At 40.9% G+C, this 27,133-nt stretch overlaps 3 protein-coding genes across 23 annotated transcripts in view; 2 read left to right on the top strand and 1 right to left on the bottom strand.

Annotated features, from left to right (window-relative positions):
* The first annotated feature begins 983 nt into the window (after window positions 1–983).
* On the top strand, window positions 984–19,539 carry ABRAXAS1 (abraxas 1, BRCA1 A complex subunit). 12 transcript variants are annotated; one of them, XM_069594572.1, is made up of 12 exons: window positions 1,006–1,129; window positions 4,496–4,586; window positions 6,487–6,523; window positions 7,688–7,893; window positions 8,208–8,291; window positions 8,930–9,081; window positions 9,198–9,264; window positions 11,156–11,349; window positions 12,211–12,330; window positions 13,311–13,395; window positions 15,750–15,864; window positions 16,236–19,539. In XM_069594572.1, the coding sequence occupies exons 8-12, from the start codon at window positions 11,201–11,203 to the stop codon at window positions 16,670–16,672; spliced, it is 906 nt and encodes a 301-aa protein (XP_069450673.1). In that variant the 5' UTR covers window positions 1,006–1,129; window positions 4,496–4,586; window positions 6,487–6,523; window positions 7,688–7,893; window positions 8,208–8,291; window positions 8,930–9,081; window positions 9,198–9,264; window positions 11,156–11,200; the 3' UTR covers window positions 16,673–19,539. The 12 variants fall into 12 exon arrangements, with proteins under 12 accessions (XP_069450672.1, XP_069450670.1, XP_069450673.1 ...); XM_069594578.1 differs by having other exon boundaries at window positions 1,015–1,129; window positions 8,208–8,339; XM_069594579.1 differs by having other exon boundaries at window positions 1,018–1,129; window positions 4,500–4,586.
* MRPS18C (mitochondrial ribosomal protein S18C) lies at window positions 18,764–23,504 on the bottom strand. 2 transcript variants are annotated; one of them, XM_069594583.1, is made up of 6 exons: window positions 23,317–23,504; window positions 22,516–22,568; window positions 20,525–20,608; window positions 19,467–19,524; window positions 18,965–19,024; window positions 18,764–18,880 (listed from the first exon to the last, which is right to left on the bottom strand). In XM_069594583.1, exons 1-6 carry the CDS (start codon window positions 23,414–23,416, stop codon window positions 18,804–18,806), a joined length of 432 nt encoding a protein of 143 aa, XP_069450684.1. In that variant the 5' UTR covers window positions 23,417–23,504; the 3' UTR covers window positions 18,764–18,803. The 2 variants fall into 2 exon arrangements, with proteins under 2 accessions (XP_069450684.1, XP_069450683.1); XM_069594582.1 differs by lacking the exon at window positions 20,525–20,608 and having other exon boundaries at window positions 23,317–23,481.
* An 87-nt stretch (window positions 23,505–23,591) lies between these two features.
* Window positions 23,592–27,133, top strand: part of HELQ (helicase, POLQ like) — a 42,010-nt gene continuing 38,468 nt past the window's right edge. For 8 of the 9 annotated variants that reach the window (XR_011257842.1, XR_011257841.1, XR_011257840.1 and 5 more), the window contains exons 1-2: window positions 23,592–24,020; window positions 25,159–25,873. Coding sequence is in view for 4 of the 9 variants with exons in the window: in XM_069594565.1 (XP_069450666.1) it covers window positions 23,835–24,020; window positions 25,159–25,873 (901 nt within the window). In the remaining 5 variants the exon portion in view is untranslated. The remainder of the gene's footprint in view (window positions 24,021–25,158; window positions 25,874–27,133) is intronic. The other variant, XM_069594568.1, reaches the window with a different exon arrangement.

The raw sequence follows: 27,133 nt of genomic DNA, 5'->3' as shown, positions 1-27,133 counted from the left end.
TAACCTCCTGCTCATTCTACTTCTGTAATTCAGCTTGCCCCTTGCAAAGTCTAGATCACGTAGGTCACCTAGTCTCAGAAAGTTGGACTTACAATACTAGGAACTGGAGCTAATCTCACTCATCCTTGTCTGCTCTTCCCAATTGTCCAGCCCCTGCAAACCTGCTTAATCACGCCTGTCTGTGGAAAGGTCAGGCATCCCCCTCCCCATCTTGACCACTGTACCCGGGTATGCAAAACCCCTTAGTTTAAACCAGCCTATTAGCAGCTAGTGATGCCCACTATAGTTTGTGTATAAAAACTCTGTAATCCCTTTGTTCAGGGCTCAGAGCTTGGAGTATTAACTTCTCTGGGCCCGCCAGCGTAATAAACCTGAGTTCTCCAACTCTCTGACTGTGGTGCTTGGTTTCTTAATTACTGGTTTCTGCAGCACCCTTATCAAATGATCAGCATGTTTACAACTATCACTAACTTGTCAGAACAAGGTTAAACAGTCTGCAGATTCTTTGAATTGAGTCCTCAATTTTCTAAAAGCAAACATTCAAAGAAATACATCCCTCTCCCTCACTCCACGACATGGAACATTGCTAGAGAGTTCTAGAAGAGACATTCTCTGACATTGTCGTTAGTATTCTAGAAGTTTCAAATGGTAAAGCGCAGCATCTGACTCTGTGAAAACTCCAAACGTGGCATTTCCATTATGATATTATGCCACTAGGCAATGCTTCTATTCTGTCAGCTGTTTTCATCTTCCATACTTTCGTTTGTATGCCAGGGCCCCTGAGTGCTACTAAGGCGCTATACCTGGCCCTGGGCAGAGCAGTTGCCCAACACCCAGAAAGACGGACCTGAGCACTAGTTACAACCTTTTCGCCGCGGCCTTCCCACCAGAGGGCGCCCGAGCCTCGCCCGCCGGTCCGCGGCACCTCGGAGCGCGCCGTGGCCACTGCGCAGGCGTAGGTCCACCTCCTGGCGCGACTCCGCCTCCTCACTCGGCCCCGCCCACGCCCCGCCCCCTGGGGCCGCGCGGCGGCGACGGAAGCATGGAGGGCGAGAGCACGTCGGCGGTGCTGTCTGGATTTGTGCTCGGCGCGCTCGCCTTCCAGCACCTCAACACCGACTCGGACACGGTGAGCCGAGGGCGGGGGCGGGATCCGGCGTCGCCTCGGAGGGCCCCCCCCCTTCCCCCTGCGCTTGGGCGACCTCCGGGCCGCCGCTGCTCGGGTCCCGCCCGTGGGCTCCCCGCCGCCGACGCCCAGGCTCTCTGCCGTCGGAGCTGCCTTCTCTCGCTCCTGGGAGGTCTTAGAGATTTCTTCTCCAGGTTCAGCTCCCCTCTAGCAACCAGTGTTTGCGTTTCCGTGCCCCGCACGCCCCCGTGTCTCTCGGCAGTCCCCCTTTTCTGGTCGAACTCGGCCGTGAAGGAATAGAAAGTTCACACAGCGTTCCCGCCGCGGCTCGGAACGTTGCGGGTTAACTTGCTCCTTGCTCCCGACCGTGGTTTTCGCAGACAACTCGGTGTTTCCCTTGCGGAGCCGCAGGTGGGCACCTTTGCTCAAATGGATGGCTTGTAAAGGAAAGATGGATGATGCCACCGGTGGCTATTTTGGCGTCAGTCTTAGTACGCGGAGATGTATATCGGGTATCTGACTTGTTTGCGTTGGTGTCAAATATATTAAGCTATGGCCTCAGCTTTCGCTTATAAACATTTAAGTATAACCTCCAATATTAAATATTTAAATGCTGACTTCACACTCTGCCTAGGTTCAAAACCTCTAGATAAAGTTAAGTAGTGAAGTAGGTTTTTTTAAATATAGCCTATTTTTAACTTTTATATTTATGAAACTAACTGCTACTAAGTCACTTCAGTCGTGTCCGACTCTGCCACCCCATGGACGGCAGCCCACCAGGCTCCCCCATCCCTGGGATTCTCCAGGCAGGAACACTGGAGTGGGTTGCCATTTCCTTCTCCAATTATGAAACTAAAAACCACTGTAAAACTTTGAGCCCGAGAAATAGTGTCATAAAGAGTAAGTGTTTTGTGTTAGTCGTTCAGTGGTGTCCGACTCTTTGCGACCCTATGGGCTGTATAGCATGCCAGGCTCCTCTGTCCTTGGTATTCTCCAGGCAAGAATACTGGAGTGGGTTGCCATTCCTTTCTCCAGGGGATCTTCCTGACCCAGGAATCGAACCTAGGCCTCCTGCATGGCAGGCAGATTCTTGGCCGTCTGAGCCACCAGGGAAGTGCTTAGTAACTTGCTAATAGGGTTTAGAGAATATTGTACTGTTCAGAGCTTTGTGATTTCTGCTAAATTTTGTGCCTTTCATTTTGTAATAAAGGCTTGTCTTTTCCAAAATAGTTTTTTGGCGCAATCCTAATAATCACTTCATGGCAGATACATGGGGAAACAGCGGAAACAGTGTCAGACTTTACTTTTGTGGGCTCCAAAATCACTGCAGATGGTGACTGCAGCCATGAAATTAAAAGACACTTACTCCTTGGAAGAAAAGTTATGACCAACCTAGACAGCGTATTGAAAAGCAGAGACATTACTTTGCCAACAAAGGTCCGTCTAGTCAAGACTATGGTTTTTCCAGTGGTCATGTATGGATGTGAGAGTTGGACTGTGAAGAAAGCTGAGCACTGAAGAATTGAACTGTGGTGTTGGAGAAGACTCTTGAGAATCCCTTAGACTGCAAAGAGATCCAACTAGTCCATTCTAAAGAAGATCAGTCCTGGGTGTTCATTGGCAGGATTGATGCTGAAGCTGAAACTCCAGTACTTTGGCCACCTTATGTGAAGAGTTGACTCATTGGAAAAGACTCTGATGCTGGGAGGGATTGGGGGCAGGAGGAGAAGAGGACGACAGAGGATGAGCTGTCGCATCACCAACTCGATGGACATGAGTCTGAGTGAACTCTGGGAGTTGGTGATGGACAGGGAGGCCTGGCGTGCTGCGATTCATGGGGTCGCAAAGAGTCATACATGACTGAGCAACTTAACTAATAAGGTTGGAATGGATAGCTTTCATGTATGCAAATTTAAATTACATTGTAGCTTAACACCTAGCATAGAGCAAATACATGATGATTTAAAATACGTGTGTTGTGGAAATTATCTTCAAATATCTTAGTGTAAATATAAACAGAATGGGTCTAATCCTGTGTAGCTTAAAGGATTAGCACTTGCAAAGTACCGTACTGTTAGGGCTTTGCTTCTCAGATCTTTTTCCTAAAGCCTTTGAAAGGTGGTTTTCTGGGTAGTTGTATTGTCTTCTGTTGTCTCTTTTCCAGGGCTTTGTCTAGAACACTAGAGAGTAGATTGTGGATCGTTCTCCTTTGATTCTAATGAAGACTCACCTGGTGGAAACATTGTTTTGCGTTCTTTTAATGAATTTTTAAAAATAGTCTTAACTAATTATAAAGATTAAACATTCACTGTCAAGCACATTTTGTCTCTAAATGTACCAAGAGAAATAATTGAATTCTCTGAAATTCACAGAAGTCACTGCTGTTGTGGCAAAATGCCTACATCTTAAAAAGAACCAAGCTCCTCTTTTATAAAGCAGACTCTGATATTTATTTCCAATTCATGAGTTATGAGCACGGTTCTTAATCTAAAAAGCCCACCCTGTGTCATTTCATAGCGCAGAAGCCACCACTGACTCTCAGAAGCCTGTGCCATTGATGCCCCTGGTCATTTAGGATGGTCGGTTATTGGCACTGTTCCTTCTACCTATGATGATTTCCTTACAGATGGGTGGTGGGTTAGTTGCTAAGTTGTGTCCAGCTCTTTCGACCCCATGTACTGTCGCCCACCTGACTCCTCTGTCCATGGGATTTCCCAGGCAAGAAAACTGGAGCCAGTTGCCATTTTCCTTCTCCAGGGAATCTTCCCAACCCAGGGATCAAACCCGTGTCTCTGGCATTGGCAGGCAGACTCTTTGTAAGCTTTCCTTACAAATGGAGCTTCCCTGGTGGATCAGCCAGTAAAGAATCCACCTTCAATGTAGGAGATCTGGGTTCGATCCCTAGGTTGGGAAGATCTCCTGAAGAAGGAAACAGCTACCCACTTCAGTATCCTGTCCTGAAGAATTCAGACAGAGGAGCCTGGTGTGTTACAGTCCATGAGGTCGCAAAGCGTCAGATGCAGCTGGTCGGACACAGCTGAGCAACTTTCAGTTACAAACGGGAGTCTTCTTTTCTAAGGCTAACTGTGCTGCTCCTCCTTCCTAAACATTGTGCTCTCATTTCTGGCTTTAAGCCTTTTGTGCTTCCAAGAGTGCTAAAGTCACAGTGGTATTTACAGTCTCTTCTACTGGTGTTTTTAAAACTGGTCATGGTCCCTTATAAACCAAAGTGCCCCTGGTCTTTTGAGTATGCCCCTGTTGGTAGCACACACCCATGTGGTTAAAGTCTTGGGAAATACTGGTTAATTAAGTGACTGAATGGTAATCCTATTGGTGTTTTCCATATACTGCTTATTCTTATCCTCCTAGGAAGGTTTTCTCCTTGGGGAAGTGAAAGGTGAAGCCAAGAACAGCATCACTGATTCCCAGATGGATGATGTTGAAGTTATTTATACCATTGGTGAGTCACTTATTTCTGTGTCTCCTATTTTGATAGTTTATGCTGAAAGGGATCAGCATACTTTTAAGTTGTTAAGGAATAGATAAGAATTTTTAAAGGCAAATTTTAGAACAATATATCGCACTCATTTCTTAAAGATATGGCTATACCCTAAAGCAAGAAACAGTGTGAGACAGGAAGCAGATTAAGATTAGTGTCGGGAGACAAGGGTGAAACATAGTTCCTGCGTACATGTAAGTGGCAGGAAGATGGTCCAGCAAAAGAAGGAATAAGCAAGAGAGAAAAAGTAAAACAGGTTGGAGTAAAATGTAAAATGGTGCAGAAAATTTGGAAGATGAGAACTAAAAAAACTTACTGGTTAAATAACTGGAGTGTTAGTCACTCAGCCCTCTTTGAGACCCCATGGACTGTAGCCCACCAGACTCCTCTGTCCATGGGATTTCCCAGGCAAGAATACTGGAGTGGGTTGCCATTCCATTTTCCAGGGGATCTTCCTGACCCAGGGATTGAACTGAGATCCCCTGCACTGCAGGCAGATTCTGTACTCTCTGAGCCACCAGGGAAGCCCAAAGGTTGGGCCTTATCACCATTGCTGCTGCTGCTAAGTTGCTTCAGTCATGTCCGACTCTGTGCGACCCCATAGACAGCAGCCCACTAGGCTCCTCTGTCCCTGGGATTCTCCAGGCAAGAATACTGGAGTGGGTTGCCATTTCCTTGTCCAATGCATGAAAGTGAAAAGTGAAAGTGCGGTCGCTCAGTCGTGCCTGACTCTTAGCCGCCTCATGGACTGCAGCCCACCAGGCTCCTCCATCCTTGGGATTTTCCAGGCAAGAGTGCTGGAGTGGGGTGCCATTGCCATATCACCATTAGGTATTATCAAATCTTTCAGTCTTCACCAGTTTGATAAGTGAAAAAAGTACAACCTGCAGATATTTACCTGAAAGATTCTTCTACAGCAGTTTGGTGTTGGGTTTTCTCATATAGGTGAAGACTCACAAATTCTCCATAATCAAACTGATGTCTTTGATTTAAGTGACTAAGGAAATTTCAGGTAGTTTGGCTAGGATCTCCCCAAGGAGAAGACACGCCACAGGAACTGTCTGAGAGATTGGTGATGACTGTCACAGTGGTCCTGTAAATGCTCTCTGACAAACACAGAAAGATGGGGTGCCTAGAAGAGCTTGTATTGTCTTGTGTGATCATATGTGAGTCTTTCACTCTTTTCACTGTTCCCTACTGAGTCTTGAGGGATCTGAAAGTTTGGAATGATAGAGGAAACACCATATTCATCTTGATACTTCTTACATGAATTGCTTCCTATGTGATCTGTAATGATGTCTCATATGATAGAATTTAATGTTTGCACAGCATCTGCAACTACCAGAATTCAGATGTATTTAGATGTAGTATTTCTACAGACAGGAGAATAAAATTCACCTCTTAAGAGATGTTGAACATTTTTTCTCTAGTCTACAATTAACACTGACAAATCCTTTGTGAAACAACCAGTTGGAATAACAGATAATTCCTTTAACAGCTACTTTTATCAGTTGGGTAAAATTGGAGCATTACCATTTCAGAACTCAGTGAATATAGCAACTGTGACTTTGTCTTTTGTGTAGCCATTGTTAAACCTAGTTAGAAAGAATGTAGGATTTTAGTCACAAGTGAGGCTCTGGGTTGAAATTCTGGCTCCACCAGTGGCTTAGGTAAACTACTTAATCTCTCCGCCTGTTGCCTCATCTTTAAAATGGAAGGAATAATCACATCTATCATGTGGGTTTGTTGTCAGGATTAAATGAGATAACAGTAATGTAAATCCTGGCATGAAATGCTTGATATATGTTGTTCAAGTGATCATTAATGTAATCATAACTAAACATTCTTTTTTTTTCCCCAGACATTCAGAAATACATTTCATGCTATCAGCTTTTTAGGTGAGTAGTAAGAGCAAGTCAGAAATCCATTGTGAAAATTATTATCTGCAAGTGAATCTTTAACAAAGTATCTTAGTTACAAGTTATACATGGTGGTACAGATTAAAATAAAGAGCTTTTAAATACCTGAAAATTCACCTCTTCATTTTGGCCCTGTCTAATAGTTCTTTCTCTGTGTTTATCTGCTTCCTTCAGCTGGTCCTCACTGCCTCTCCCAGGCACCAGTTTGCCTTGAGGATTGCTCTTGCTTCTCCCCCCCATCACCTCATCACATACTATAAACTCAGTGACGTGTTCTCATACATCAGCAGCAGCCCTTTTTTCCTATCTTTTTATTCCGGTTTTGCCTCACTTCTGTTTTTTTAATGTTACTTTTTGTCTATTAACTGGTTAGGTTCTTTATCTAACCTGCTTCCTGTTGTTTTTCAAGGGTGGAAACCTACACTCTTAACCCTACAGATAGTAGTAGTACTCTTAGTCCTGATAGGCTGTGATATTGTTAAAAACTTTTCATTGAGGTTTATAATACATAGAAAAGTACACAAATCAATGAACTTCTATAAAGTAAGCCACTATAATCATAAAACAATATGGTGTGGTTTTGGTGAAATAGCTTTATGGTTTATGTAAACGGTATGTGAATGTCTTAGAGTCACACTGTATGCACCATTTCCGAGGTTGTGTGAGAGTTGCGGTGGAGCAGAGTGTTAAGGTGAGAAACACCGCTGGAGGCTTAGTGTGGTCTTAAACTGCTGTACTGGAAAGGGGCACAGCTCCCCTGTGTTGCCTAATATACAATGGGTATGAGAAAATACCTTTTGAATGAGGGATTCTTGGTGGAGATTCATAAAGAGTACTTTCTTGAGGAACTCTGGGGCAGGAATAGATTAAGGAGGGAGAATGAAAAAAACAATAAGTGATTCAGTATCTCCTGGCAACCACTTGGCTTAATTAGACCAGCTTTTAAGAGTCTTAGAGCTGAGGACGCGGTCTGATCCAGTGATAAGGAACCCATGCCTCAGCCTTTTAGGTTTACAGAATTGTGGGGCAGGGGACGGAATAACCAACAGGTTAGCAGCAGAGCAAAACTAGAAGGATCCAGATTTCTTAAGTTCTAATCCTACAGCATGCTGTACTGTTTCTCTCTTGTTTTAAATGATACAGGTACACGTGTTAAACAGTCTTTCAATACCATACTTCATGGAATCCGAGCTGGATAAGCCTCAGCACTCAGTTTTGTGTTCTAATATGCAGGGTGGCAAACTGTGGCCCCATGACCTGTTTTTATGTGGCCCTCCATAAATAACATATTTTTTAAGAGTTAAAATGATGGACAAATGTGTAACAGAGACTGTTCTGCAAAGCCTAAGGTATCTACTTTTCTGGCCTTTTTACAGCACAGGTTTATCAACACTGCTCTGATACATTGTTTTTGAATGTTTTCTACTGAAATTACTGATCCTCTTACCTCAGAAATCTGGAAAACAGCCCATTGAAGCCTGAAACTGAAAGTCACTTAAAAAAAAATTAAGCAGTCTAACTTGAATTCTGCTGCACAGTGTATTTCTGCTTTTAAAAATGCCCCCTTTCCCAAAAGCTTCACGTAAATTAGTGCTGGCACAGAAGATGTACACTGTTTTCCTGCTGTTTGTTTTACACTCTGGTATGTTGCTTTGTTTCCCAGTTTGAGACGCTCAGAAGTGGATCATCCTAGAGAAAACACAGGAATAAACTCTTGTATTTAGATTTTTCATGTTGGAATGAATAGGTGAGATGGAAGAGCCTGTTCAGTGAGTTGAACTGTTTCCCTTTAGAGGTAGAACACTTTATTTTGTCTGTTTTGTAAGTTGAAAAAGTATATTGCCTATTAGGATATATTTTTTCACTTTTACGTAGCTGAATTTTTTCAGTGTGCAGATTAGAGTTACCAGTAAAAGCCTATTACAGTGAATTGTATTTGTCAGGAATTTGGCATAACAGATATCTCATCATCGAAAAGAATATTGTTGATCTTAGAATGGAAGTTAAAAAGGAGGAAAATATTTCCCAGCCCTGGAGGGGAAAGAAAGCTGGAAGTCAGTGCTTTAGAATCTTGTAGAAATACTTTTCACTTCTCCCTACATTTCCTATCTATATTTAACATTCCAGCTACAGAACAGATCACTAAACTAATACCTATCCCCTCCCCGACCCCCCCAAAAATCAACCAACTCCTAAAGCACTTCTGTTAATTTAAGTATAGCTTTTGGAATTAGCAATGAATAAATTGTTTTCTTTTTGATTTGCTTCATTACACATTCTTTTGTATGTGTCATTATTGTAAAAAAAAGTTTAGTATGTAAATTGTGAACTAGCTATGTGAACTTACAAATACCTGTATTTAATGGATAGTTTGTTTTGTTTTAGGTTAAAAAAAATGTGGTGCCCATACTTACCCCTTGAAGTTTCTCCATTCCTTTTCCTTTTTAATTGCTTACGGACCACATATTTCTACCACTTTTTAAGTCTGTTCATTTGAGAGCTTTCTCTCCTATTTATTTTAGAACTTCATCTAACAGGTAAGTAAGTCTATGAATGTTGGGTTGTCGGGCTAGGAGTAACTGAAGTTAAAAGTGCCAACAAAATCATCATATTTTTAGTTTATTTCAAACGCCTTTAATTTTGTCTTTTATAGCTTTTATAATTCTTCTGGTGAAGTAAATGAGCAGGCGCTGAAGAAAATATTATCAAATGTCAAGAAGGTATTCCCTGATTTACCCTTTCTCTTTTTGTATTATATGTATTATTGTAAGCTCCTGAAAATGTGTAGTACTTTGACAGAACTTTCAAGCAGCATTTGTCTTCACAAAGTCTATAAAGCAGGTGAGGAAAGACTTGTTCTTTGCAGAAATTCAGAGGGGTTTCTCTGAAAGCAAGGCTAGTCACTAAGAGTCTTCATCTTGCTCTCTCCTTCTCCTGGCTGTTCTGGCTTACGTAGTGTCTCCCTTTTCTCCATCCCCACCATGCCCCTTCCCACACCGCTTATCACTAGGGACTCACGCCACTGCCGTCCTTTCCCATAGCTACAGTTAGTTTCTGCTATTGCAGGGATGGTTTCCCACACAGCACCCCATCTGGATCCTCCCCAGCCTGCTTGGTGTTCAGTTAAAACTTGTTGAATGATCAAAAAACATTTTTGTCCAAAGACAACATTTTTTCCTGGTACTTATTTCGCCTTAAAACTTCTTCATCTCTTAGTCGAGAATAAAAGTAGATTTAGTAAAAGAAGTTTCTTTCAAAAAGCATCGCTTGTTGAAAGTGTTTGAGCTTTTCCTCCAGTTTTATTTGGGTATTTAAAAATGTGCTTGGAAATAGCTAGGACATGGAGGAACCCTAGATGTCCATCGACAGATGAATGGATAGCGCAGCTATGGTACATGTATACAATGCAGTATTATTCAGCCATGAAAAGGAACGCATTTGAGTCCGTTCTAATGAGGTGGATGAACCTAGAGCCTATGATACAGAATGAAGTAAGTCAGAAAGAGAAAAACAGATATCGTATATTAATGCATGTATATGGAATCTAGAAAGATGGTACAGATGAACCTATTTGCAGGGCTGCAGTGGAGACGCAGACACAGAGAACAGACTTATGGACACGGAGGGGAGGGGAGGGGAGGAAAGAGAGGGTAGGATGAATGGAGATAGTCACATGGAAACATACACTACCATATTGAAAATAGATAGCCAGTGGGAATTTGCTGTATGACTCAGCAAACTCATACCTGGGCTCTGTAACAACCTAGAGGGGTGGATGGGGTGGGATGGGGTGGGAGGGAGGTTTCAGAGAGAAGGGATATATGTATAACTGTGGCTGACTCATGTTGATGTATGGCAGAAAACAGCACAACATTGTAAACCAATTATCCTTCAATTAAAAGTAAATTTTAAAAAATGTACTTGTAAAAATGTTTTAGTTTTTAAGTAAAAGTAATTTTAATTTTCTCAATTTAAACACTCAAACATTAAAATTAGTTGCTGAAACTGTCAGAGATCTCCAAAGTGGTGTTTTTCTCTTTTAGTACTGTTTCCAGTAAATGAGAATTTTTCCAGTTTGAAGAAAAAGGTTTAGTGATACTAACAACACATTTGTTTAGCATGTTATAATTTACAAAACCCTTCCATATGATCTTAATCTTGCAACGAAATCTGTGATAACATGCCTGTTGTATAAATGTCAATTAAAAGCTATTTGCTTCAGTTTACTTCCTTAGCAAACCAAGGATCCAGACAGGAAGTTAATTGGTTTTCATTGACATTTTCTTCATTTAAATTTTGACTAAAGATTAAGATTTAAGATATAAAATGCCATAAGAGAACTAGAGGAAGTTAAGAATTTTTCCTTTAATCCATATTGAATAAAATTGTAGCGCTGTTAACTGAATGGGAACTAATAACTGCAAGTCAGTTTGCACACTATGTATAAGGTTAAAGCATATTCTTAAGTGTATGTTTTGATTATTTAGGCCCCAAATCTTGCTGAATATTAAGCCATTTTTAAGATTGTCAGTTTCATTACTTAATTATGACAGTAAGACACATAATAATTGTAACCATGAAGGTATACACCTGATATATCATTTCTTTCAGGATGTGGTTGGTTGGTACAAATTGCGACGTCATTCAGACCAGATCATGACATTTAGAGAGAGACTGCTTCACAGAAACTTACAGCAGCATCTTTCAAGCCAGGAACTTGTTTTTCTGTTATTAACACCAAGTATAATAACAGAAAGCTGCTCTACTCATCGACTGGAGCACGCCTTATATAAGCCTCAGAAAGGGTAAATGTGGGCCAGTTACTGGCTGTTTTCAGATAACAGAAAAATGCGCTCAATATTTTCATTGTACTTTTTATGGCTTACTGTTTTCGTATATTGGCATTAGGTTGTCACAATGATTCTTTTTGGTCTGTTTTAACATTAGTTCTTCATAGATAGGAAAATGAAGGTCGGATGAGGAAATTAGAAGTCCAGTATGGCAACCCACACCAGTATTCTTGTCTGCAGAATCCCATGGACAGAGGAGCCTGGTGGACTACAGTCCCTGGGGTCACAAGAGCTGGACACGACTTAGCAACTAAACAACAGTGGAATGATGACTTGAGTTTCTGACACTGAGAATTTGCTGTTGTTTGCCATAAGGTGGAAAAAATACGCATGCTTTAGGTATCAGTTGCTAACGAATATAATGTAGAACTGAAGCCTGTGTACCTGAGCAGCTTTTCTCTTGACCTCTGCCAGGAAACAAAGTGTTTCTTGTTGATCCACCAAAATGAGTTAATAGGACTCTCCACAGGAAATATAGACAGCATTTTCATAGAGTATGAAAATGAAGTTCACAGAGTACCAGTGAAGAGTAATTCATGAAAGATAGGATGAATCGCAGTGGTAATACCTTATTTTCACATGTGGTGATCTGTTAAAATAGCCATTAAAGTATTTTTTTCACACAATAATCTTACACTATGCACATTCACAATTTTTAAAAGCTATTTGTCTCAAATCAATAAATTTTTTCTTGCGTAAGTAGTAAGGGATGGGGTTTGTTTTTTAATCTTGTAGGAAAAGGTAGTCTATACTAATAACTAGATGCTAGTTTTTCACTTTATTTTTAATTTATTTTTAAAATTTTTATTTCTTCAGACTTTTTCACAGGATACCTTTAGTGGTGGCCAATCTGGGCATGTCCGAACAGCTGGGTTATAAAACTACATCTGGTTCCTGTACATCTGCTGGTTTCAGTCGAGCAGTAAAAACACACAGGTGAGATTCCCCAACTGCTTTCCCACTAAACTTAACTCCTACTCATTTTTTGAAGTTAATTTTTTATTACACAAGAGAATAAAAGTGAAAGGAAAACTGACTAATGGCCACATTACTCAAGCTTACTTAAGTAAACGATTTAACTTCTCTGTATTTCCTTCCAGCATCTGTCCATTTGTCAAATACAAAAGGGGGTGGTAGTGTACAGCCTACATATTGTGACATATTTACTCTTAGAATAAGGAGCTAGCCCCAAAACAATAATTTTCTAAGGCAGCAGTTCAGATTATAAAGGTGAAAAATTAGATTGTATATTAAACTTAAAAAATGAGGCTTTAGTCAAGACTCACACTGTTGACTGTGGAGCTGTAAGTTTTGTGAGCAGTAAGGGAATAATGAATGGCAGGAATCACAACACTGGTACTGTAGGGTACTTACTAAATGTAAATTTTATGAGACTAATGAACTCGATTTTATTTATCTTTGTGTTCCCACAGTGCTTAAACAGTGCCTTATTGAAATTGAATACCATGTTTCATTGATTTTAAGACACAAAGTTTTATATTTATCTCAGTTGGGAGTTTTATAAAACATGCCTTAGAATTTTCTTTTATATATATGTAATGTTGCTTTTTTCAATCAATGATGACTTGAACTTAGTAAGATAACTGACGGATGGCGTTGCCAAGACAGATCCGTCCTCTACCCATCTCCTTCAGTCTTTCTCTGCTTTCACTTAACCTCTCCTTTGAGTCCTGGAAATAGTATTTAGGAGGCTAAAAAGTTTGCTGAGGTGAAGATAGATGAACTAGGTTTTCTGGTTGGTTTTGCTGTATACAAATAGGTTAACAAAATTGTGGTCCCTGCAAAACCAATAAAAACAATCTTCTATTGTTCCTCAACTACAAAGAAGTTTTTTCATTGTATTATTAAAATGAATTCTGTATATTTGCCTGGAAGAAATGGTAATTTTTTTATAGCTCTGAATTTTTTAAAGAAGATGGATCTTTAAAGGAGGTGCAGAAGATAAATGAAATGTATAGTTCTTTACAAGATGAGTTAAAGGTAAGTTAAACATTTAAAAATCTCTTATAGAACAGACTTGTGGACACAGCGGGGGAAGGAGAGGGTGGGATGAATGGACAAAGTAGCACTCAAACACACACATTACCATGCAAAACAGATAGCCAGCAGGAAGTCCCTATGCAAGGGGGCTCAACCCAGTGCTTGGGACAACCTAGAGGGTCGGATGGGGGTGGAGAGGTGGGAGGGAGATTCAAGGGGGAAGGGACATGCACATACCTATGGCTGATGAAACCAACACAACATTGTAAAGCAGTTAATTATCCTCCAGTTAAAACATTTTAAAAATCTCTTACAGAGTTCATGTCACATTGATCACTGAATATATACTCAGAGGACAGCTTCATAGTTGACTAGACATAAGTTTTTGTATTAGTTTAGCTTCATTAATGAAGACCTCCATCTCAGTGATCGACAGAAATAAAAGTTCAGTCTGATTCACATTGTGTCTAGGCTGCATCTCTGCTTCTGTTCTAAACGTCATCTTCATTCTGGGGTCTAGCCCTTATGTGGGACATGTTCATCTCACGACAAAGGGAAAAGAGCAGTAAAGCTGGTGGGAATTCACAGCAGCGGTTAGAACTTCTGCTCAGAGCTGGCATGTCACCTACCTCCTCTCACATTTTACTGGCCAGAGGCTGCCATGGTAGTAGGCAGGGATATATGACCCTTTCACAGGATAAAAAGGGAAGCAAATTGCCACAGTACTGATCTGTCTCACTGTGTCCACTCAGGTCCCTTGAGAAGTAGACACCAACATGGGCATTCAGACGTGCAAGTGGCTTGTTAGGCCTTTGAAGAATACAGGGGAGAGCCCAAGAGTGGCGGGGAGACTTGCCATGTTAAGTCTGACACCTGAGAGAGGAAACAGGGGAAGGGGGATGAGGAGGGTAGGAAGAGCTGTGGACTCCATAGCCAGAAAAACTTCAGCCAGGTGATGCAGAGTCTGAGCGAAGGTGTCCTATAGAAATAGACTCATACCCTCACTGTGCTCAGTCATTGGCTAAGAGAGGCCCAGGGGGAGCATGACCTAAGCGCACACCAGCAGTAGAACTAAAAGGATAGCAGCAGGAGCCACCGGTCAGCTGTGCTTCCTGCAGATGGGGATCTGAGTAGCATGCTCCGTGGCCACCGTCCTCATCAGTACAGCACACCCAGAGAAACGGGGTTAATGCATTTTACACACTAGTAATATTGTGCTTTTTTTTTTTTAATATGAACTACATTATATGAACTTTAGAAAACAGAGACGCGTCAAGAATCTTACCACTGTAACTGCACTGTTTGCACTTCGTCACATTCTTCAGTTTTCCCCTAACGCGCTTTCGTACTGTGCACAGTAATGGGGACAGAGAAATGTGTGTCATGATTTTTATTTGATGTAGCATTAATTTCTCATATTTTAGTTCCTTTTAATAGTATATTTCCTAGAGTGGTATATTAGACTTCTTATGTTAAAAGTACCAACTTGGGCTAATTTAGGGAACGGAGAGGTCTGTGAGGGGAGAGACGACAGGTCACTGAGCCTAGGAAGGAACTAGAACCAGGAGCTCGGATGCCATCTGGACTTCCTGTGTCTGCACGCTGGGTTCCTTCACAGTCTGTGCCGATCTTGTTTACTCACCCACTGGCTGACCAGGGAGCAGCTAACCTATAGCTTCTGCATTTAGACCTCTTCTGTTTGAGAGATTGGGACTTGCCAGTTGGCTGTTGTAGTATTTCTGCTTGGGTCAGGTTGGTGAAAGGTTACTGGTGAACTCTTAAGGGCAGGGTGTGTAAGTTCATGAGAAGTAGGCTGGGTAGAAGTGCCATAAGGTATGCACTAAAACAGGCTTACTACACTATAATTGGAAATTAGTTGTTTTGATCTGATACTGAGAACCATCATATATAAATTTTTGTTTCTTATTTAGATATATTCCCAAAATGAAATCACTGAGTCAAAGGGTGTTAGTACTAAAAAAAACTGATGACACATTAAGACCACTCTGCATTTCAACAAGTTTTACAGGAATTAAAATCGTCAGTAGTTTTATTTTGTAAAACAATTTACTTTTTTTCATACTTATTGTTAGTTTCTTAATGTTAGGTTTGCAGTAACTGCATCTCAAAATAATGTTTCAAAGCAAGTTAAATATCTTGTTTGTATTATCTAGGAAATAACTTGAATGATAGAACTGTATAAGTGGGAACTTATTCCTTCAGAAAACTGCAAAATAAAATGTTAAAGAGGAATAATCAATGTTATATACTATGAAGGATTTTGTATTTGTGAACCTAGACTGTAGTAACAATTTGGAACTTTAGCTGTGCCCTTAAACTATTTTATTTTGCAGAGTATATGTGAAAAAGTAGAACACAGTGAGAGAGCTGTAGAAAAACTACTAAATGATGTAAACAGATTAAAAGGAGAAATTAAAAAAAGAAAACAAGCACAGTTGCAAGCAACACGTAAGTAGAAAGTTCACATTTTCACTATGTTCCTTGCTTTAAAGAAAAATTCTCACTGATTGGAATTATGGATGAGGTGACTGCACTAACTGATGAACTTGCCAGCTGGGGATTAAAAACATCTTCTACTAATACTCTTAAAACCCACCCAACAAAGAACATGGTACTACTGTAGCTATACTATCTTGATATTAAGAAATACCTTTAATTTCCTATTAGCATAGTGTGACATACAAATTTGGGATTACCGTTTTTCTTAATTTAGGTAATCGGGTAGAATTCTTTAAAGTCCTTTTGACTTTACCTACAATTAAATACAGGAGCTTTGTAGTACAGATCCCGTATGTTGAACTGTTTGTTTGCTTGTTTAGGAGAGAAGAATGTCCAGAAAGACCCTCAGGAGAACATTTTGCTTTGTCAAGCTTTACGGACCTTTTTTCCGGATTGTGAACTTCTCCATTCATGTGTTATCTCCTTGAAAAATAGGCGCATTTCTGGAAGTAGCTGTACTACCACCCACCCTCTCAGTGGGGTCCACAATCTAACCTTAATGGTGGAATACACAGACTTTCCTGAAGCGAGTCCAGCTCGTAGTGCCCTGCCGGTGACCAAGCGGAAAGCCTCAGACATGGATGATGGGTGGCAGTTCAAGAAGTCACGGCTGGGAGAGATACAGAACAGACCCTCTAAAACATATACTAATAGTAGTAACCAAGAAAAAGCATCCCCAGTGAGCAGCCCAGAAACTGATGAAGAGATGGAGAGAATGAAGGGTTCTGGTGAATATCCACAGTCTCCTACCTTCTGATGCTTTGGGGCCCAAAGGAGAATTTTGATCAGCTGAAGGGGAAAGCCAAATGTATTTTTTTTTACTGTGTTCAGCTCTTTGCAGTAACACATAGGGAAGTTCTAGTGCATTTATTTTATAAAATACTTTAAATTGAATCAGTCCAGAATCTTTGAGTACAGAACAAGCCTGGTAATGCAGTGTGTTTGGATCAGCACTTGTTCAGTTAGTTGAAAAAGCCCATTAAGTGGGACTCAAATGATACATATAAATAAATGTGGATGGTGTCTATCACAGAGATTTCACTTTAACTTAAAGCAGAAACATATAATCATTTGTCAAACTTCTGTAGGGCCAGGAACATTTTTATGGATGTATTGGATTTCCTGGGCTTCCCTGGCCCTGGTACCTCAGATGGTAAAGAATCTGCCTGCAGTACGAGAGACTGGGTTCAGTCCCTGGGTTGGGAAGATCCCCTGGAGAAGGGAAGAATACCCATTCTAGTATTCTTGCCTGGAGAATTACATGGACAGAGAAGCCTGGCAGTCTACAGTCCATGGGGTCACACAGAGTCGAACACTACTGAGCAACTAACACTTGGAGTTCCTAAGTAAATCACACCCATTACTTACGTAAGTCCCAGTTTTAGATTCTTTAAAGAAATTTGCAAAGCAGCCTAAGTACAAAATGCTACTAGGGTTTTTTCATTTCCCATTTCCAGTGTTGTTTGTCTTAACCACACCTAATTTGACTTTTTTTAAATGCTAGTTGTCTTTAATCAGGTCTCAAAGTTTACTTGGTTTTCATTGCAGTAGTAACTTTTTAATGCTTATATTCATCAGTACAAAAACAACTGACATAGGTTTGGCAACAAAATAATTCTTGGTAATACAGAACTCAACAGGTAAGAGTTGTGGGCTTCCATGTGGTTTTTAAGGAGGATGTAAAGCCCCTGTTCAGTGAGTTGGTTAAGTGGAGGTTGGTTAAGAGCACTTTGATGGTCTGGTTTTTGTATGTCTTTTCTGTAACTGAATTTCCCAGGAAGACACATCATGTTTTACTGTCCAGGTGGAATGTTGAACCCACACGTTGACTATTGCTCTTCCATCAGTGACTTCCTAAGTGATGTTTTTTTTTATATATTAGCTATGAATGTGCTGCCATCTTTTATGTGTTAACATACATTAGTTACTGTGGGGCACTTATGGAGCCCACATAGTACCTGGGATGATGTGTGCAAATCATGAGTTGCTGTTGGGATTGCTTTACTGGTTACATAAGTGCAGGACGGGAGAAGAAATAGGGTTCTATCCGAACCCTAATTTTAAAATAAGCTGATGTCCCATCCTTCAGGGAATGAAAAAGAGAAAAAACAATGCTTGTAAGACATTTTTTTCTCATTATTCTCTGTCTTTGGGGGATTTGTTTGTATTACTGGAATAAGAGACATAGCATAGATTGCCTATGGATCGGCTTATTTAGAGGACACTACTAGTTTATGATAGACTAGCCCAGAGCTGAGTGTTGGGTCCACTGTCAATCCCCAAGTGACATCTCTGCAGAGAGAAGATGCCTGGTCCTAATCAAGCTTACTTACTTGCTTGTTAGGAAATCTTTGACAATTTCAAATCTACACCCAGTCCTGTGGGATCTGTACATTACATAAGCATTCCACTGTCCTGCACCCATACTCTACAATCCTGTTTACAACACAGAATCTGGGCATAAAGTCAAGTTCCAGTACAAGTCGGCCCTGCCGTGTTTGTAGTGTGTTGAATGAACTGTTTGGGAGGGCCAGATTTAGGTGAAGCCCCCACAGTAACAATTTTTTAAATATATGTGTATGTTAAATGTAACAAGTGTTAACATTTTAAAATATATGTGTGTGTAAATGTGACAAGTATTAACATTTTAAATAATCTGATTACCCTAGTGAACATTCTGATATGAAGAGGAAGCTTCACTCCTGAAACACTTTCCTCATGATTCCAAATCACTATAAGAATTAAAAACTTAATACTTTATAGTTTCACAAGATTTAGCCTGTTAGTTTTTCTACTCAGTGGTTATTAAATCTTATAGTTTGAGCCAGTATTAGCACCACACAACCACTTATTGCAAAATATGTTTATTGATGATAACTTTATATAATTTACTCCCTATATTTGATGTTACAAACTTTAGGGTCTTTGAGATAGGCAGGATCCTTGTAGGTAACTGGCATAAACCCTGTGAAGAGAGAGTGAAAGTTCTTCACAAAAGACAATGAGCAAAATCTTGTTTAGCATAATTCAGTGTTTTGGATGCTCTTACCCAATATTTGAGCTCTCTTAATTGCTTTTGTGATTTCTTTTTGTTTCTTCCCACAAAGACCTATGAAAGAAAATACTCTCTTATTCATAAAAAAAAACCAATATTCAAAATGCATGGCAATTATGTCACAGAAGGGCTGGAAAACTGTATAGAGCCTGAGAGTATCTTGGGCTTTGTGGGCTGCAGTCTCTGTTGTCATTAATTCTGCTCTTGTAGCTCAGACTTGTGGAAACTTAGCTATTTAGCAGGTGGCAGATCTGATTTGGCCTGTAGGCAATAGGCCCCTAGTTTCTCTACATGTTGTCACCCTATAGTTAACTGAGTATAAGAAGATATGCAAAATAATTGCCCTTTTGGCCTCAGAAGACTTTCTCAAAGTACACATAGTTTTTGGTCTAATAGTAACTTGTGGCAATATGTGAAAATCTGCCAGTTTTTTTTTTTTTTAATAACAGAAGTAGGCTTATCTACATTTAAGTTGCTGTAATAGAAAACGAAATACCTGTTATGTGCCTTCCATAAATGCATCCAGTAAATGGAGAAATAAACTGGGATAAAAGCTGGTTTGAGTTGTATTTGGAAAGGAAAAAAATTTTATGTTAATACACTTGTTATTCAACCTTGTATAATTCAAAACACCTTATATCACCTTCAAGCTATAAAAGGCTTATTAATAAATCTTAGACAAACTTCAAACATATGAATAAAAACACTGAATTATGTTCATTCTATTAACAGATCATCTTTAAAATAACCAAATTGTGAAAGTTAACATCTCTTCCCCAGTGTGTCAAAAAAAAGTCTATACAACAGATTAATGAGCATGTTCTTTCAGTGCTAAAGCTGTTTTCTTCACTTTTCCACAGATAACTTTTCTAAAGCACTGCTGCTTATGCCAAGGTACAGAACATTCCAACTGTTATGATAGACTATCCCATAATATCAGACTACAGTGAGGTCTTCAAGATGTACAGGTATATCAGGCCATTTGCTGTTACTTATGTTTTATTAATCTGAATACTTGCATTTTACAGTTTCTTGGGTTTTCTCCACCAAAGAAGCTATCACTGTATACGACTGTCAGTATACTTAACTCCGATACCATCTTCTCCCCCAAATTTGCCACTTTTATTTTTTTTTTCCAAATTTGCCACTTTTAATCTGCTGAGCACTCGACAACAGATAAAATGAATTCAAAATAGTGATACTGGTGGTGAGGTACAGATATCAACTTCAACACAGGAGCTTTTCCCTAACTACTCAACTCCACCGACTTAGAATCACTGCCACAGGGAGCTACTGTTAAGAGGTTTGGGACAAAGGAAAAAACAAGAAACACTGAGATGATTAAGAGTAAATGAAGGACAGCCCAGAGGTTCCGATTTGAATAAAACACATGCCTTATACATGCAAGTATAACCAGATTTGAAGTTTTGAAGCTGCTGAAACAGTCACCCCTACACAAAGCCCATTTTAAAAACTGACTTGGTTCTCTACTGTATTAATAAAAGAGCAAAAGTCCCAAATCAAGTATCACAGTGAAGTAAAACCAGATCTCACCTGTACATTCTTATAATCTACACGTTTTTCACACAAGATACATTTTTTCAGAGGCTCCTTATAAGGATTTTCCATTGGAATAGGCTAGCATAAAGAAAAAAACAAAAATCTGATAATTTTTTTGTGTTAACTTTGAATCAAAAAAATCTTAGGGTACCACATTTAAATCTCTCCAAGGGATTAGTTGTACCTTTCTTACTGTTAAAATGAATAAGTAACAGTCTGGCTTACAAAAGAAAAACAGTTATTTCTGAAAAATACCATTTTAAAGTTTGAGTGTACTCATATATATTTTGTACAAGTATCTTAGTTTGGCTAAGGAGGGATTAATTGATGGAGGACGAATCTGTGAAAAATACAATCTTTGGGGGGAAAAGGGTTTATAGGAGGAAAAAAATAAAATCTTCAGTAAGTGATTAAAAATGCTCCGCTCAGATTGTCAGGTGACTAAAAAGTCTTATACTTAAAAACAGCACAACAAATAAGATATGCAATTCTTAAACTAGTATAATCTCTGAATCCACTCCTATATTTCTCCAGATGTCTTACTGATATTTTTGTGCTACAAAAAGACAGTGCCCCCATGTGTGTGCTAAGTTACTTCAATCGTGTCCAACTCCTTGTGACCCATCGACTGCAGTCCGCCAGGCTCCTCTGCCCATGGGATTCTCCACGCAAGAATACTGGAGTGGGTTGCCATTTCCTCCCCCAGCAGATCTTCCCGGCCCAGGGACTAAACCCACGTCTCCTTATGTCTCCTGCACTAGCAGGCGGGTTCTTTACCTCTGTCCACCAGCCCCAGTGTCTCCACAGCTTACTGTAACACTACGCAGGTTTGTTTTTCTTTACTACAATTTTATAGTAGTATAAAATTGTTTTATAACAATTTAAAAGTCCTAGACTGTTTTATAAGTTTGTGTCAGCCTTTTTGGTTTTTCTTTGTTCACTACTGCTTCTAAAGCTGCCATCACAAGGCCTCTGTCCTAAAATCACTTTAGGTGTCTCCAGTATACAGCTTCTGAATCTAGAAATGGCTTTTGAAGTCTTGAACCCCTGTAGTTGTACTCAAAACTTCAAATAAATGGGGCTTTGTGCCTTTTTCTGAGGAACCCTTAGCTTTCATGAGAGTCTCACTGGGATTTAAGGACCTAAAGAGAAGCTCTGGTAACTTCATTTACTCTCTTGACTATGGTGTGAGTTAGATGACCAAGACGGATGCTCAAAGGGACTAGAGGAGTTCTTTCATTTCTTCTAATTCCTCAAATGTTCCTAATTCAACTTACATTCAACTCACGTGTAATGACTATTCCTTCTCTAGGTGTTTTATGTGGTCTGCTGCTGCTGCTGCTAAGTTGCTTCAGTCGTGTCCAACACTGTGCAACCCCATAGACGGCAGCCCACCAGGATCGCCCGTCCCTGGGATTCTCCAGGCAAAAATACTGGAGTGGGTTGCCATTTCCTTCTCCTTTATGTGGTCTAACTAGTATCAAATTGTCTTTGTACGTAGCAAGAAAAGCTATACTGCCTAAATCCAATACTAGTACTTGAAATCCATAAAAAACATACATCTACAGTTTAGAAGAAACTATTTAATGTCCTGACATAAACCTTTAATGACTAAGATAAAAATAGAATTGAATTTGAAATGAGGACAGGGAGTCAAGGTATGGGTAAACTTTGTACAACCCTTTTGTTGGACTTCTGCAATTACAGCATGCATCAAAACTACCTTTTAAAATTCCCAAAGCACATATCTAGAAAGAAAAATACGGTGTTACAGAAGTCATGCTTCTTGCTAACAATCTAGGAATTCTCTTACTTCAAAGTTCACTTAAGTGACTACTCATCAATAAATTACAATTTTCAAACTCAGATTAATGATTATCATCTTGATTGTCTTTGTCCTTCAGCTGAACTCTGTTCAAACAGCTAAGACATAATCTGGTCTTAGTTGCAAATACCTTATTAAAAGGAAGAAAAAAAATTCTTACCAGGTCCTCACTGCTGGTTACCTGTTTATATTGTGAACAACTTCTCCACAGCACTGCAATTAAAAAGAAACAGCAACAAAGTATTTTTTGTTAGCTCAGCATCTAAGGAAAGATTGTGTTTCTGTTGAGGCAAGATGAACTAAGGGACACAATGTAAAAGGTTTATATTCATTATTACTAACAAAGTAAAATAAAGGGCCTTTAGGTTTGAGGCAGTGGTGGACTTAGGATAAAAATGCTTTCTGGGGTGTTGGGAAAAGGGCATATATACCCCTAGCCATACAACCTCTCACCTGTTCTTGAAATTTATTTTCCCTTCTCTCCGTGGGTAAGGACAGATTTTAATGCAAACTGAAAGGCATTGTCATACCAAAGGGAAAATGAAAACAGACTACAAAAAAAGCACAAAGCAGATAAAAGTGCAGAAGTGATAGATTCCGTGGCCTATGTCACACTTTCGCCCTGATCTGGGGCCCTAGGATATCTGCGATTTGCTCCTAGGTGACTGAAAATGCTCCTTCCTTACCAAGTCTACCTGAAGATCTTGGGGGAGTCCCTGCCTCTTTTTGAGAATCGCTCCTCGTACGTTAAAACACTGTACTGGACGACATCTCAAGCCCTCTTCAGCTTTAAAATACTAGTCATTTAAAATAGGGGCCATTACAGATGCCCACTTCTTTTGGAGAAATAATCGCCTAAACACCAGCGTCCTTTAGCTAACAGCGACGACTCCAACGACCTAACTAGACCTAAACCAATGGCTGCAATGCTACAAAAAAGCATAGGATATGGAGACTTTACCTGCACGAGTCCCGGGATTTGTGAGGCAGACAAAAGCCGTTGGGAAACGCGTAAACTTTCTCTTCCCTAGCCCACCGAAAAGAGCTACCACGGCAGCCATAGTTCCTTGCTCCTCCCTTTCCTTTCCTGTTTCCAAAAACGTCCAGACAAGTCCCTTCCGCTGTACTTCCCCTAGAGGCCCGCGGACTCGGTTCAAAGGTTCCGCAGTTTGCCGGTGGGGTTTTCAATACGCCTGCGCAGTACCTTCCCTTTCTCCTCCGCCCGCCCCCTTCCCCGCCCCCCACCGCTTGCCGAGCCGCCCCCCCAGCACACTTAAGATTGGATGAGGAGAGGGCGGGCTCCCAGGTTTGTGCCTCCGCTTCCGTCCTCAAAGCCGTCCTTCCCCAAGGTGGATGGAGAGGGGAGCGCAGCTTCCACCTGTTGCTACCCTCCCCTTGTTGCTGCACTTACCCCTCCACTAGGGGGTTGGCGGCTGGGTCACGGGGAAAGAAGTTGGGGCTGGGCCCTCAGGCCCTGCCATGGACGAAGGTGGTTCCCGCATCCGCAGGCGGGTGTCCGTCCGCAAAAGAAACCGTCCTAGTCTAGAGGGCGTTTTTGCCGCCTCCCCCGCGACCGAGCTTAAACACCGCGATGAGGAGAAGGAGGACGAGGAGATGGTGGCCGGGAGCCGGCGGCGGAAAACCGTGGACGTGCAGCCGGTCGAGGTACAGCTCCATCACCTCTCAGATTGCCCTGAGTTCCTCGTTCTATTTCCCACCTTTGGAGTGATGATACATACCCAGGTCCCCACTGCGCATGCTCCCTGAAAGGCGGGGAATTTGAAACTCCCGAGTTTGGCCGTTCCCGTCTCAGGTGCAAGCAATTGACAGGTCATCTACTAGCCTTCTTGGGCTTACCTCATCTTTGTTATCGCTGTTAATCCTCACTGTTAGCCCCCGTAGATATATATAATTGTGAAACAGACCTTGAGACATAAAAGGAATGGCATGACACAAAGTCCTATACTTCCAAGTTTTTGCTTCTCCTTGTACTAAAAGTACCCAGACCTGTTATGGGCTTTGTTAAGCTATTTGCTTTATCCAGGTTTTACAAGAGAAATTAGACCGGGAAGTTAAGAAACTACACTTCCTATTCCAAATCTTGGGTTCTTAATCCCTTCACTTTGTTGCTACCCCCAAATTATATCTCTTCTGTTTATAGACTGTCCCAAGTCACTTTCCATTTCAATTCTATTCTAAGAACAATCTTCTTGGAGTGCCCCAGTGACACAAGCATGATTTTGTTGCAGGCCAGTATGGCACCCCACTCCAGTACTCTTGCCTGGAAAATCCCATGGATGGAGGAGCCTGGTGGGCTGCATTCCATGGGGTCGCAAGAGTCGGACATGAATGGGCTCTTTCGCTTTCACTTTTCACTTTAATGCATTGGAGAGGGAAATGGCAACCCACTCAGTGTTCTTGCCTGGAGAATCCCAGGGACGGGGGAGCCTGGTGGGCTGCTGTCTCTGGGGTCGAAGAGAGTCGAACACGACTGAAGTGACTTAGCAGCAGTAGCAGTGTCTGCAGATGGGACGGGAAACAGTACTGCGGTTATCAGAAACTCCTAGTGAGATGATATCCCTCCCAGTACATGGCCTTTGGTCTTGCTACCATTTTAAAGGATTTAACGGTCGCCTAAGAATTAGGATCCCAGCATCACTAGGGGTACAGTTGATGTCAGTCACTTAACGTCTCTGGGCTTCCGTGTGACCATACAATTATATACCTAGGAGAGCTTTCAGCTGAAACTTTTATTCTTAAAGAAGCTAGACTCCACGATAAATCTTTTTTGTTTTCTTTCCAGATTATTGACAGTGAAGAGGACATGTTTGGTGACTATGATAGCTTTGCTGAGAACTCTTTTTTAGCTCAAGTTGATGACCTGGAACAAAAGTATTTGCAACTTCCTGAACATAGGAACCATGCTACAGACCATGCCACTGAAGATCTTTGTTCAGAAAGCGATAAACAGAACACGCTGAACGTTACTGCTGTAGGTGACTGTACAGAATTAAATATAGATGACCACACAAAGAAGGAGAGCAGGCATGAAGATGTCTCTATTGAACCTGAAGCTGATATTTTGTATGATGTACCTTCTTCTCAGGTTTTATTCTTTGAAAATTTGCATAACTCTTCCAGTGATTTGGGTGGTCCATCTACTGAAGAAAAGGATTGGAACTCATCCTGTCCTAAGACTGTGAATGAGGAATTGCTGGTTAATAGCAGAGAGCAGCCCCAGCAGACTGTTGAATCCTCTTCTAAAATTAGAACTAGTTCAGATGCAAATAGAAAAAGTCTGAAAGATCATCTAAAAAGTACCATGACTGGAAATGCCAAAGCCCAAACACCAATATTTTCTAGGACTAAACAGCTCAAAGAGACTCTCCTATCTGAAGAAATTAATGTTGCTAAGAAAACAATTGAGTCATCATCAGATGACCTTGGTCCTTTCTATTCATTACCCAGCAAAGTGAGAGATCTTTATGTTCAGTTCAAGGGAATTGAAAAATTATATGGTAATGTTTTTTGCTGGAATGAAAAAACATTTACCCTCATTACCATAATATTGGTGCAAATCAGTAGAAAAAAGATGCATCCATGGTCCTATCTCTCACCTTAAATCAAAAACTCGTCCTCTCAGCTTTCCATCCGTATCCTGCTGCTATTGAACTTTTCTTCCCTTCGTGGCCACACTGCTCCAACCTGTTATCCTTGCTGTCTCCTTTTCCTCGCCTCAGATAATTCCCAGCCCATTCTACGTCTGCGTTTTGTGTTGTCCCTTATTATATAATGACTGGGGTGTAAACCAGTGAGACTTTAGTTCTTCCCTGACTTCTCAGTTGCTTACCTAACACAACTGACCAGACCCTTCCTGAAACACCCATTTTTTGACATTCCGCTCCTGGTTTTTTTCCCTAATTAGCTGGCTGCTCCTCAGTCTTCTTAGCTTCCTTAGCTGACTGTTACTTTGCTACCAAAACTTAGTTGCTGAAATTCCTTTGACTACTCATGTCTTGAGTGAGTCAGTATTGATATCATTAATTAAAAATAAACATCTTTAAAGACAGCTTAAGTTAGGATTTAAATGCAGAGAAGTAGTAGTAATAATAGCTGATTTGTCTTGTAATGTTTTTGCAAAAACCTTGGCTCCTTGCGTATTTTCAAATATGTGTCATTTTAAACAAAGAAGGGACACTTGCTGCCATCCTGAAAGAGCATCCTATCAACAAGTCACTTCATAATTACTTCTGAAACTCCTAAGTTAGTATCATGACCCACCTGAAAACACAGGTTCTTATCTCAGGGGGAGGACATTGAGGTTGGAGAAGTAGGACTACAGGAAACAAAGTCTAATTCAAGGTTTTGCAAGAGTCTAACAAACTAAATTGTGAGGTTTGCAGTTCAGGAGCTAAAGGTGTGTATTGTCCTTGAAGTTGATGTTTCTTTTCTGCCCTCTACCTTTCTTCCCAGCACCTTGTTCTGTGTTTCATCTGCATCTCCTGCCCTCAGGACAAGACTCTTATCTAACTCATCTTTTTCTCTTTTAAAAAGAGTTCTTCTTATTTATTTATTTATTTTTGGCTGCACTGGGTCTTCTTTGCTGAGCGCGGCTATCTCTAGTTGCAGTGAGCAGGGGCTACCCCCTAGTTGCGGTGTGCAGGCTTCTCGTTGCAGTGGCTTCTCTTGTTGCAGAGCACAGGCCCTAGGGTCCATGGGCTCAGTAGTTGCGGCTCCCGGGCTCTGGAGCACAGGCTCGGGAGTTGGGCACGTGGGCT

Source organism: Ovis canadensis, chromosome 6, assembly GCF_042477335.2.
Source record: "Ovis canadensis isolate MfBH-ARS-UI-01 breed Bighorn chromosome 6, ARS-UI_OviCan_v2, whole genome shotgun sequence".
Taxonomy (NCBI): domain Eukaryota; kingdom Metazoa; phylum Chordata; class Mammalia; order Artiodactyla; family Bovidae; genus Ovis; species Ovis canadensis.
This window is presented reverse-complemented; position numbering and strand designations above follow the sequence as displayed.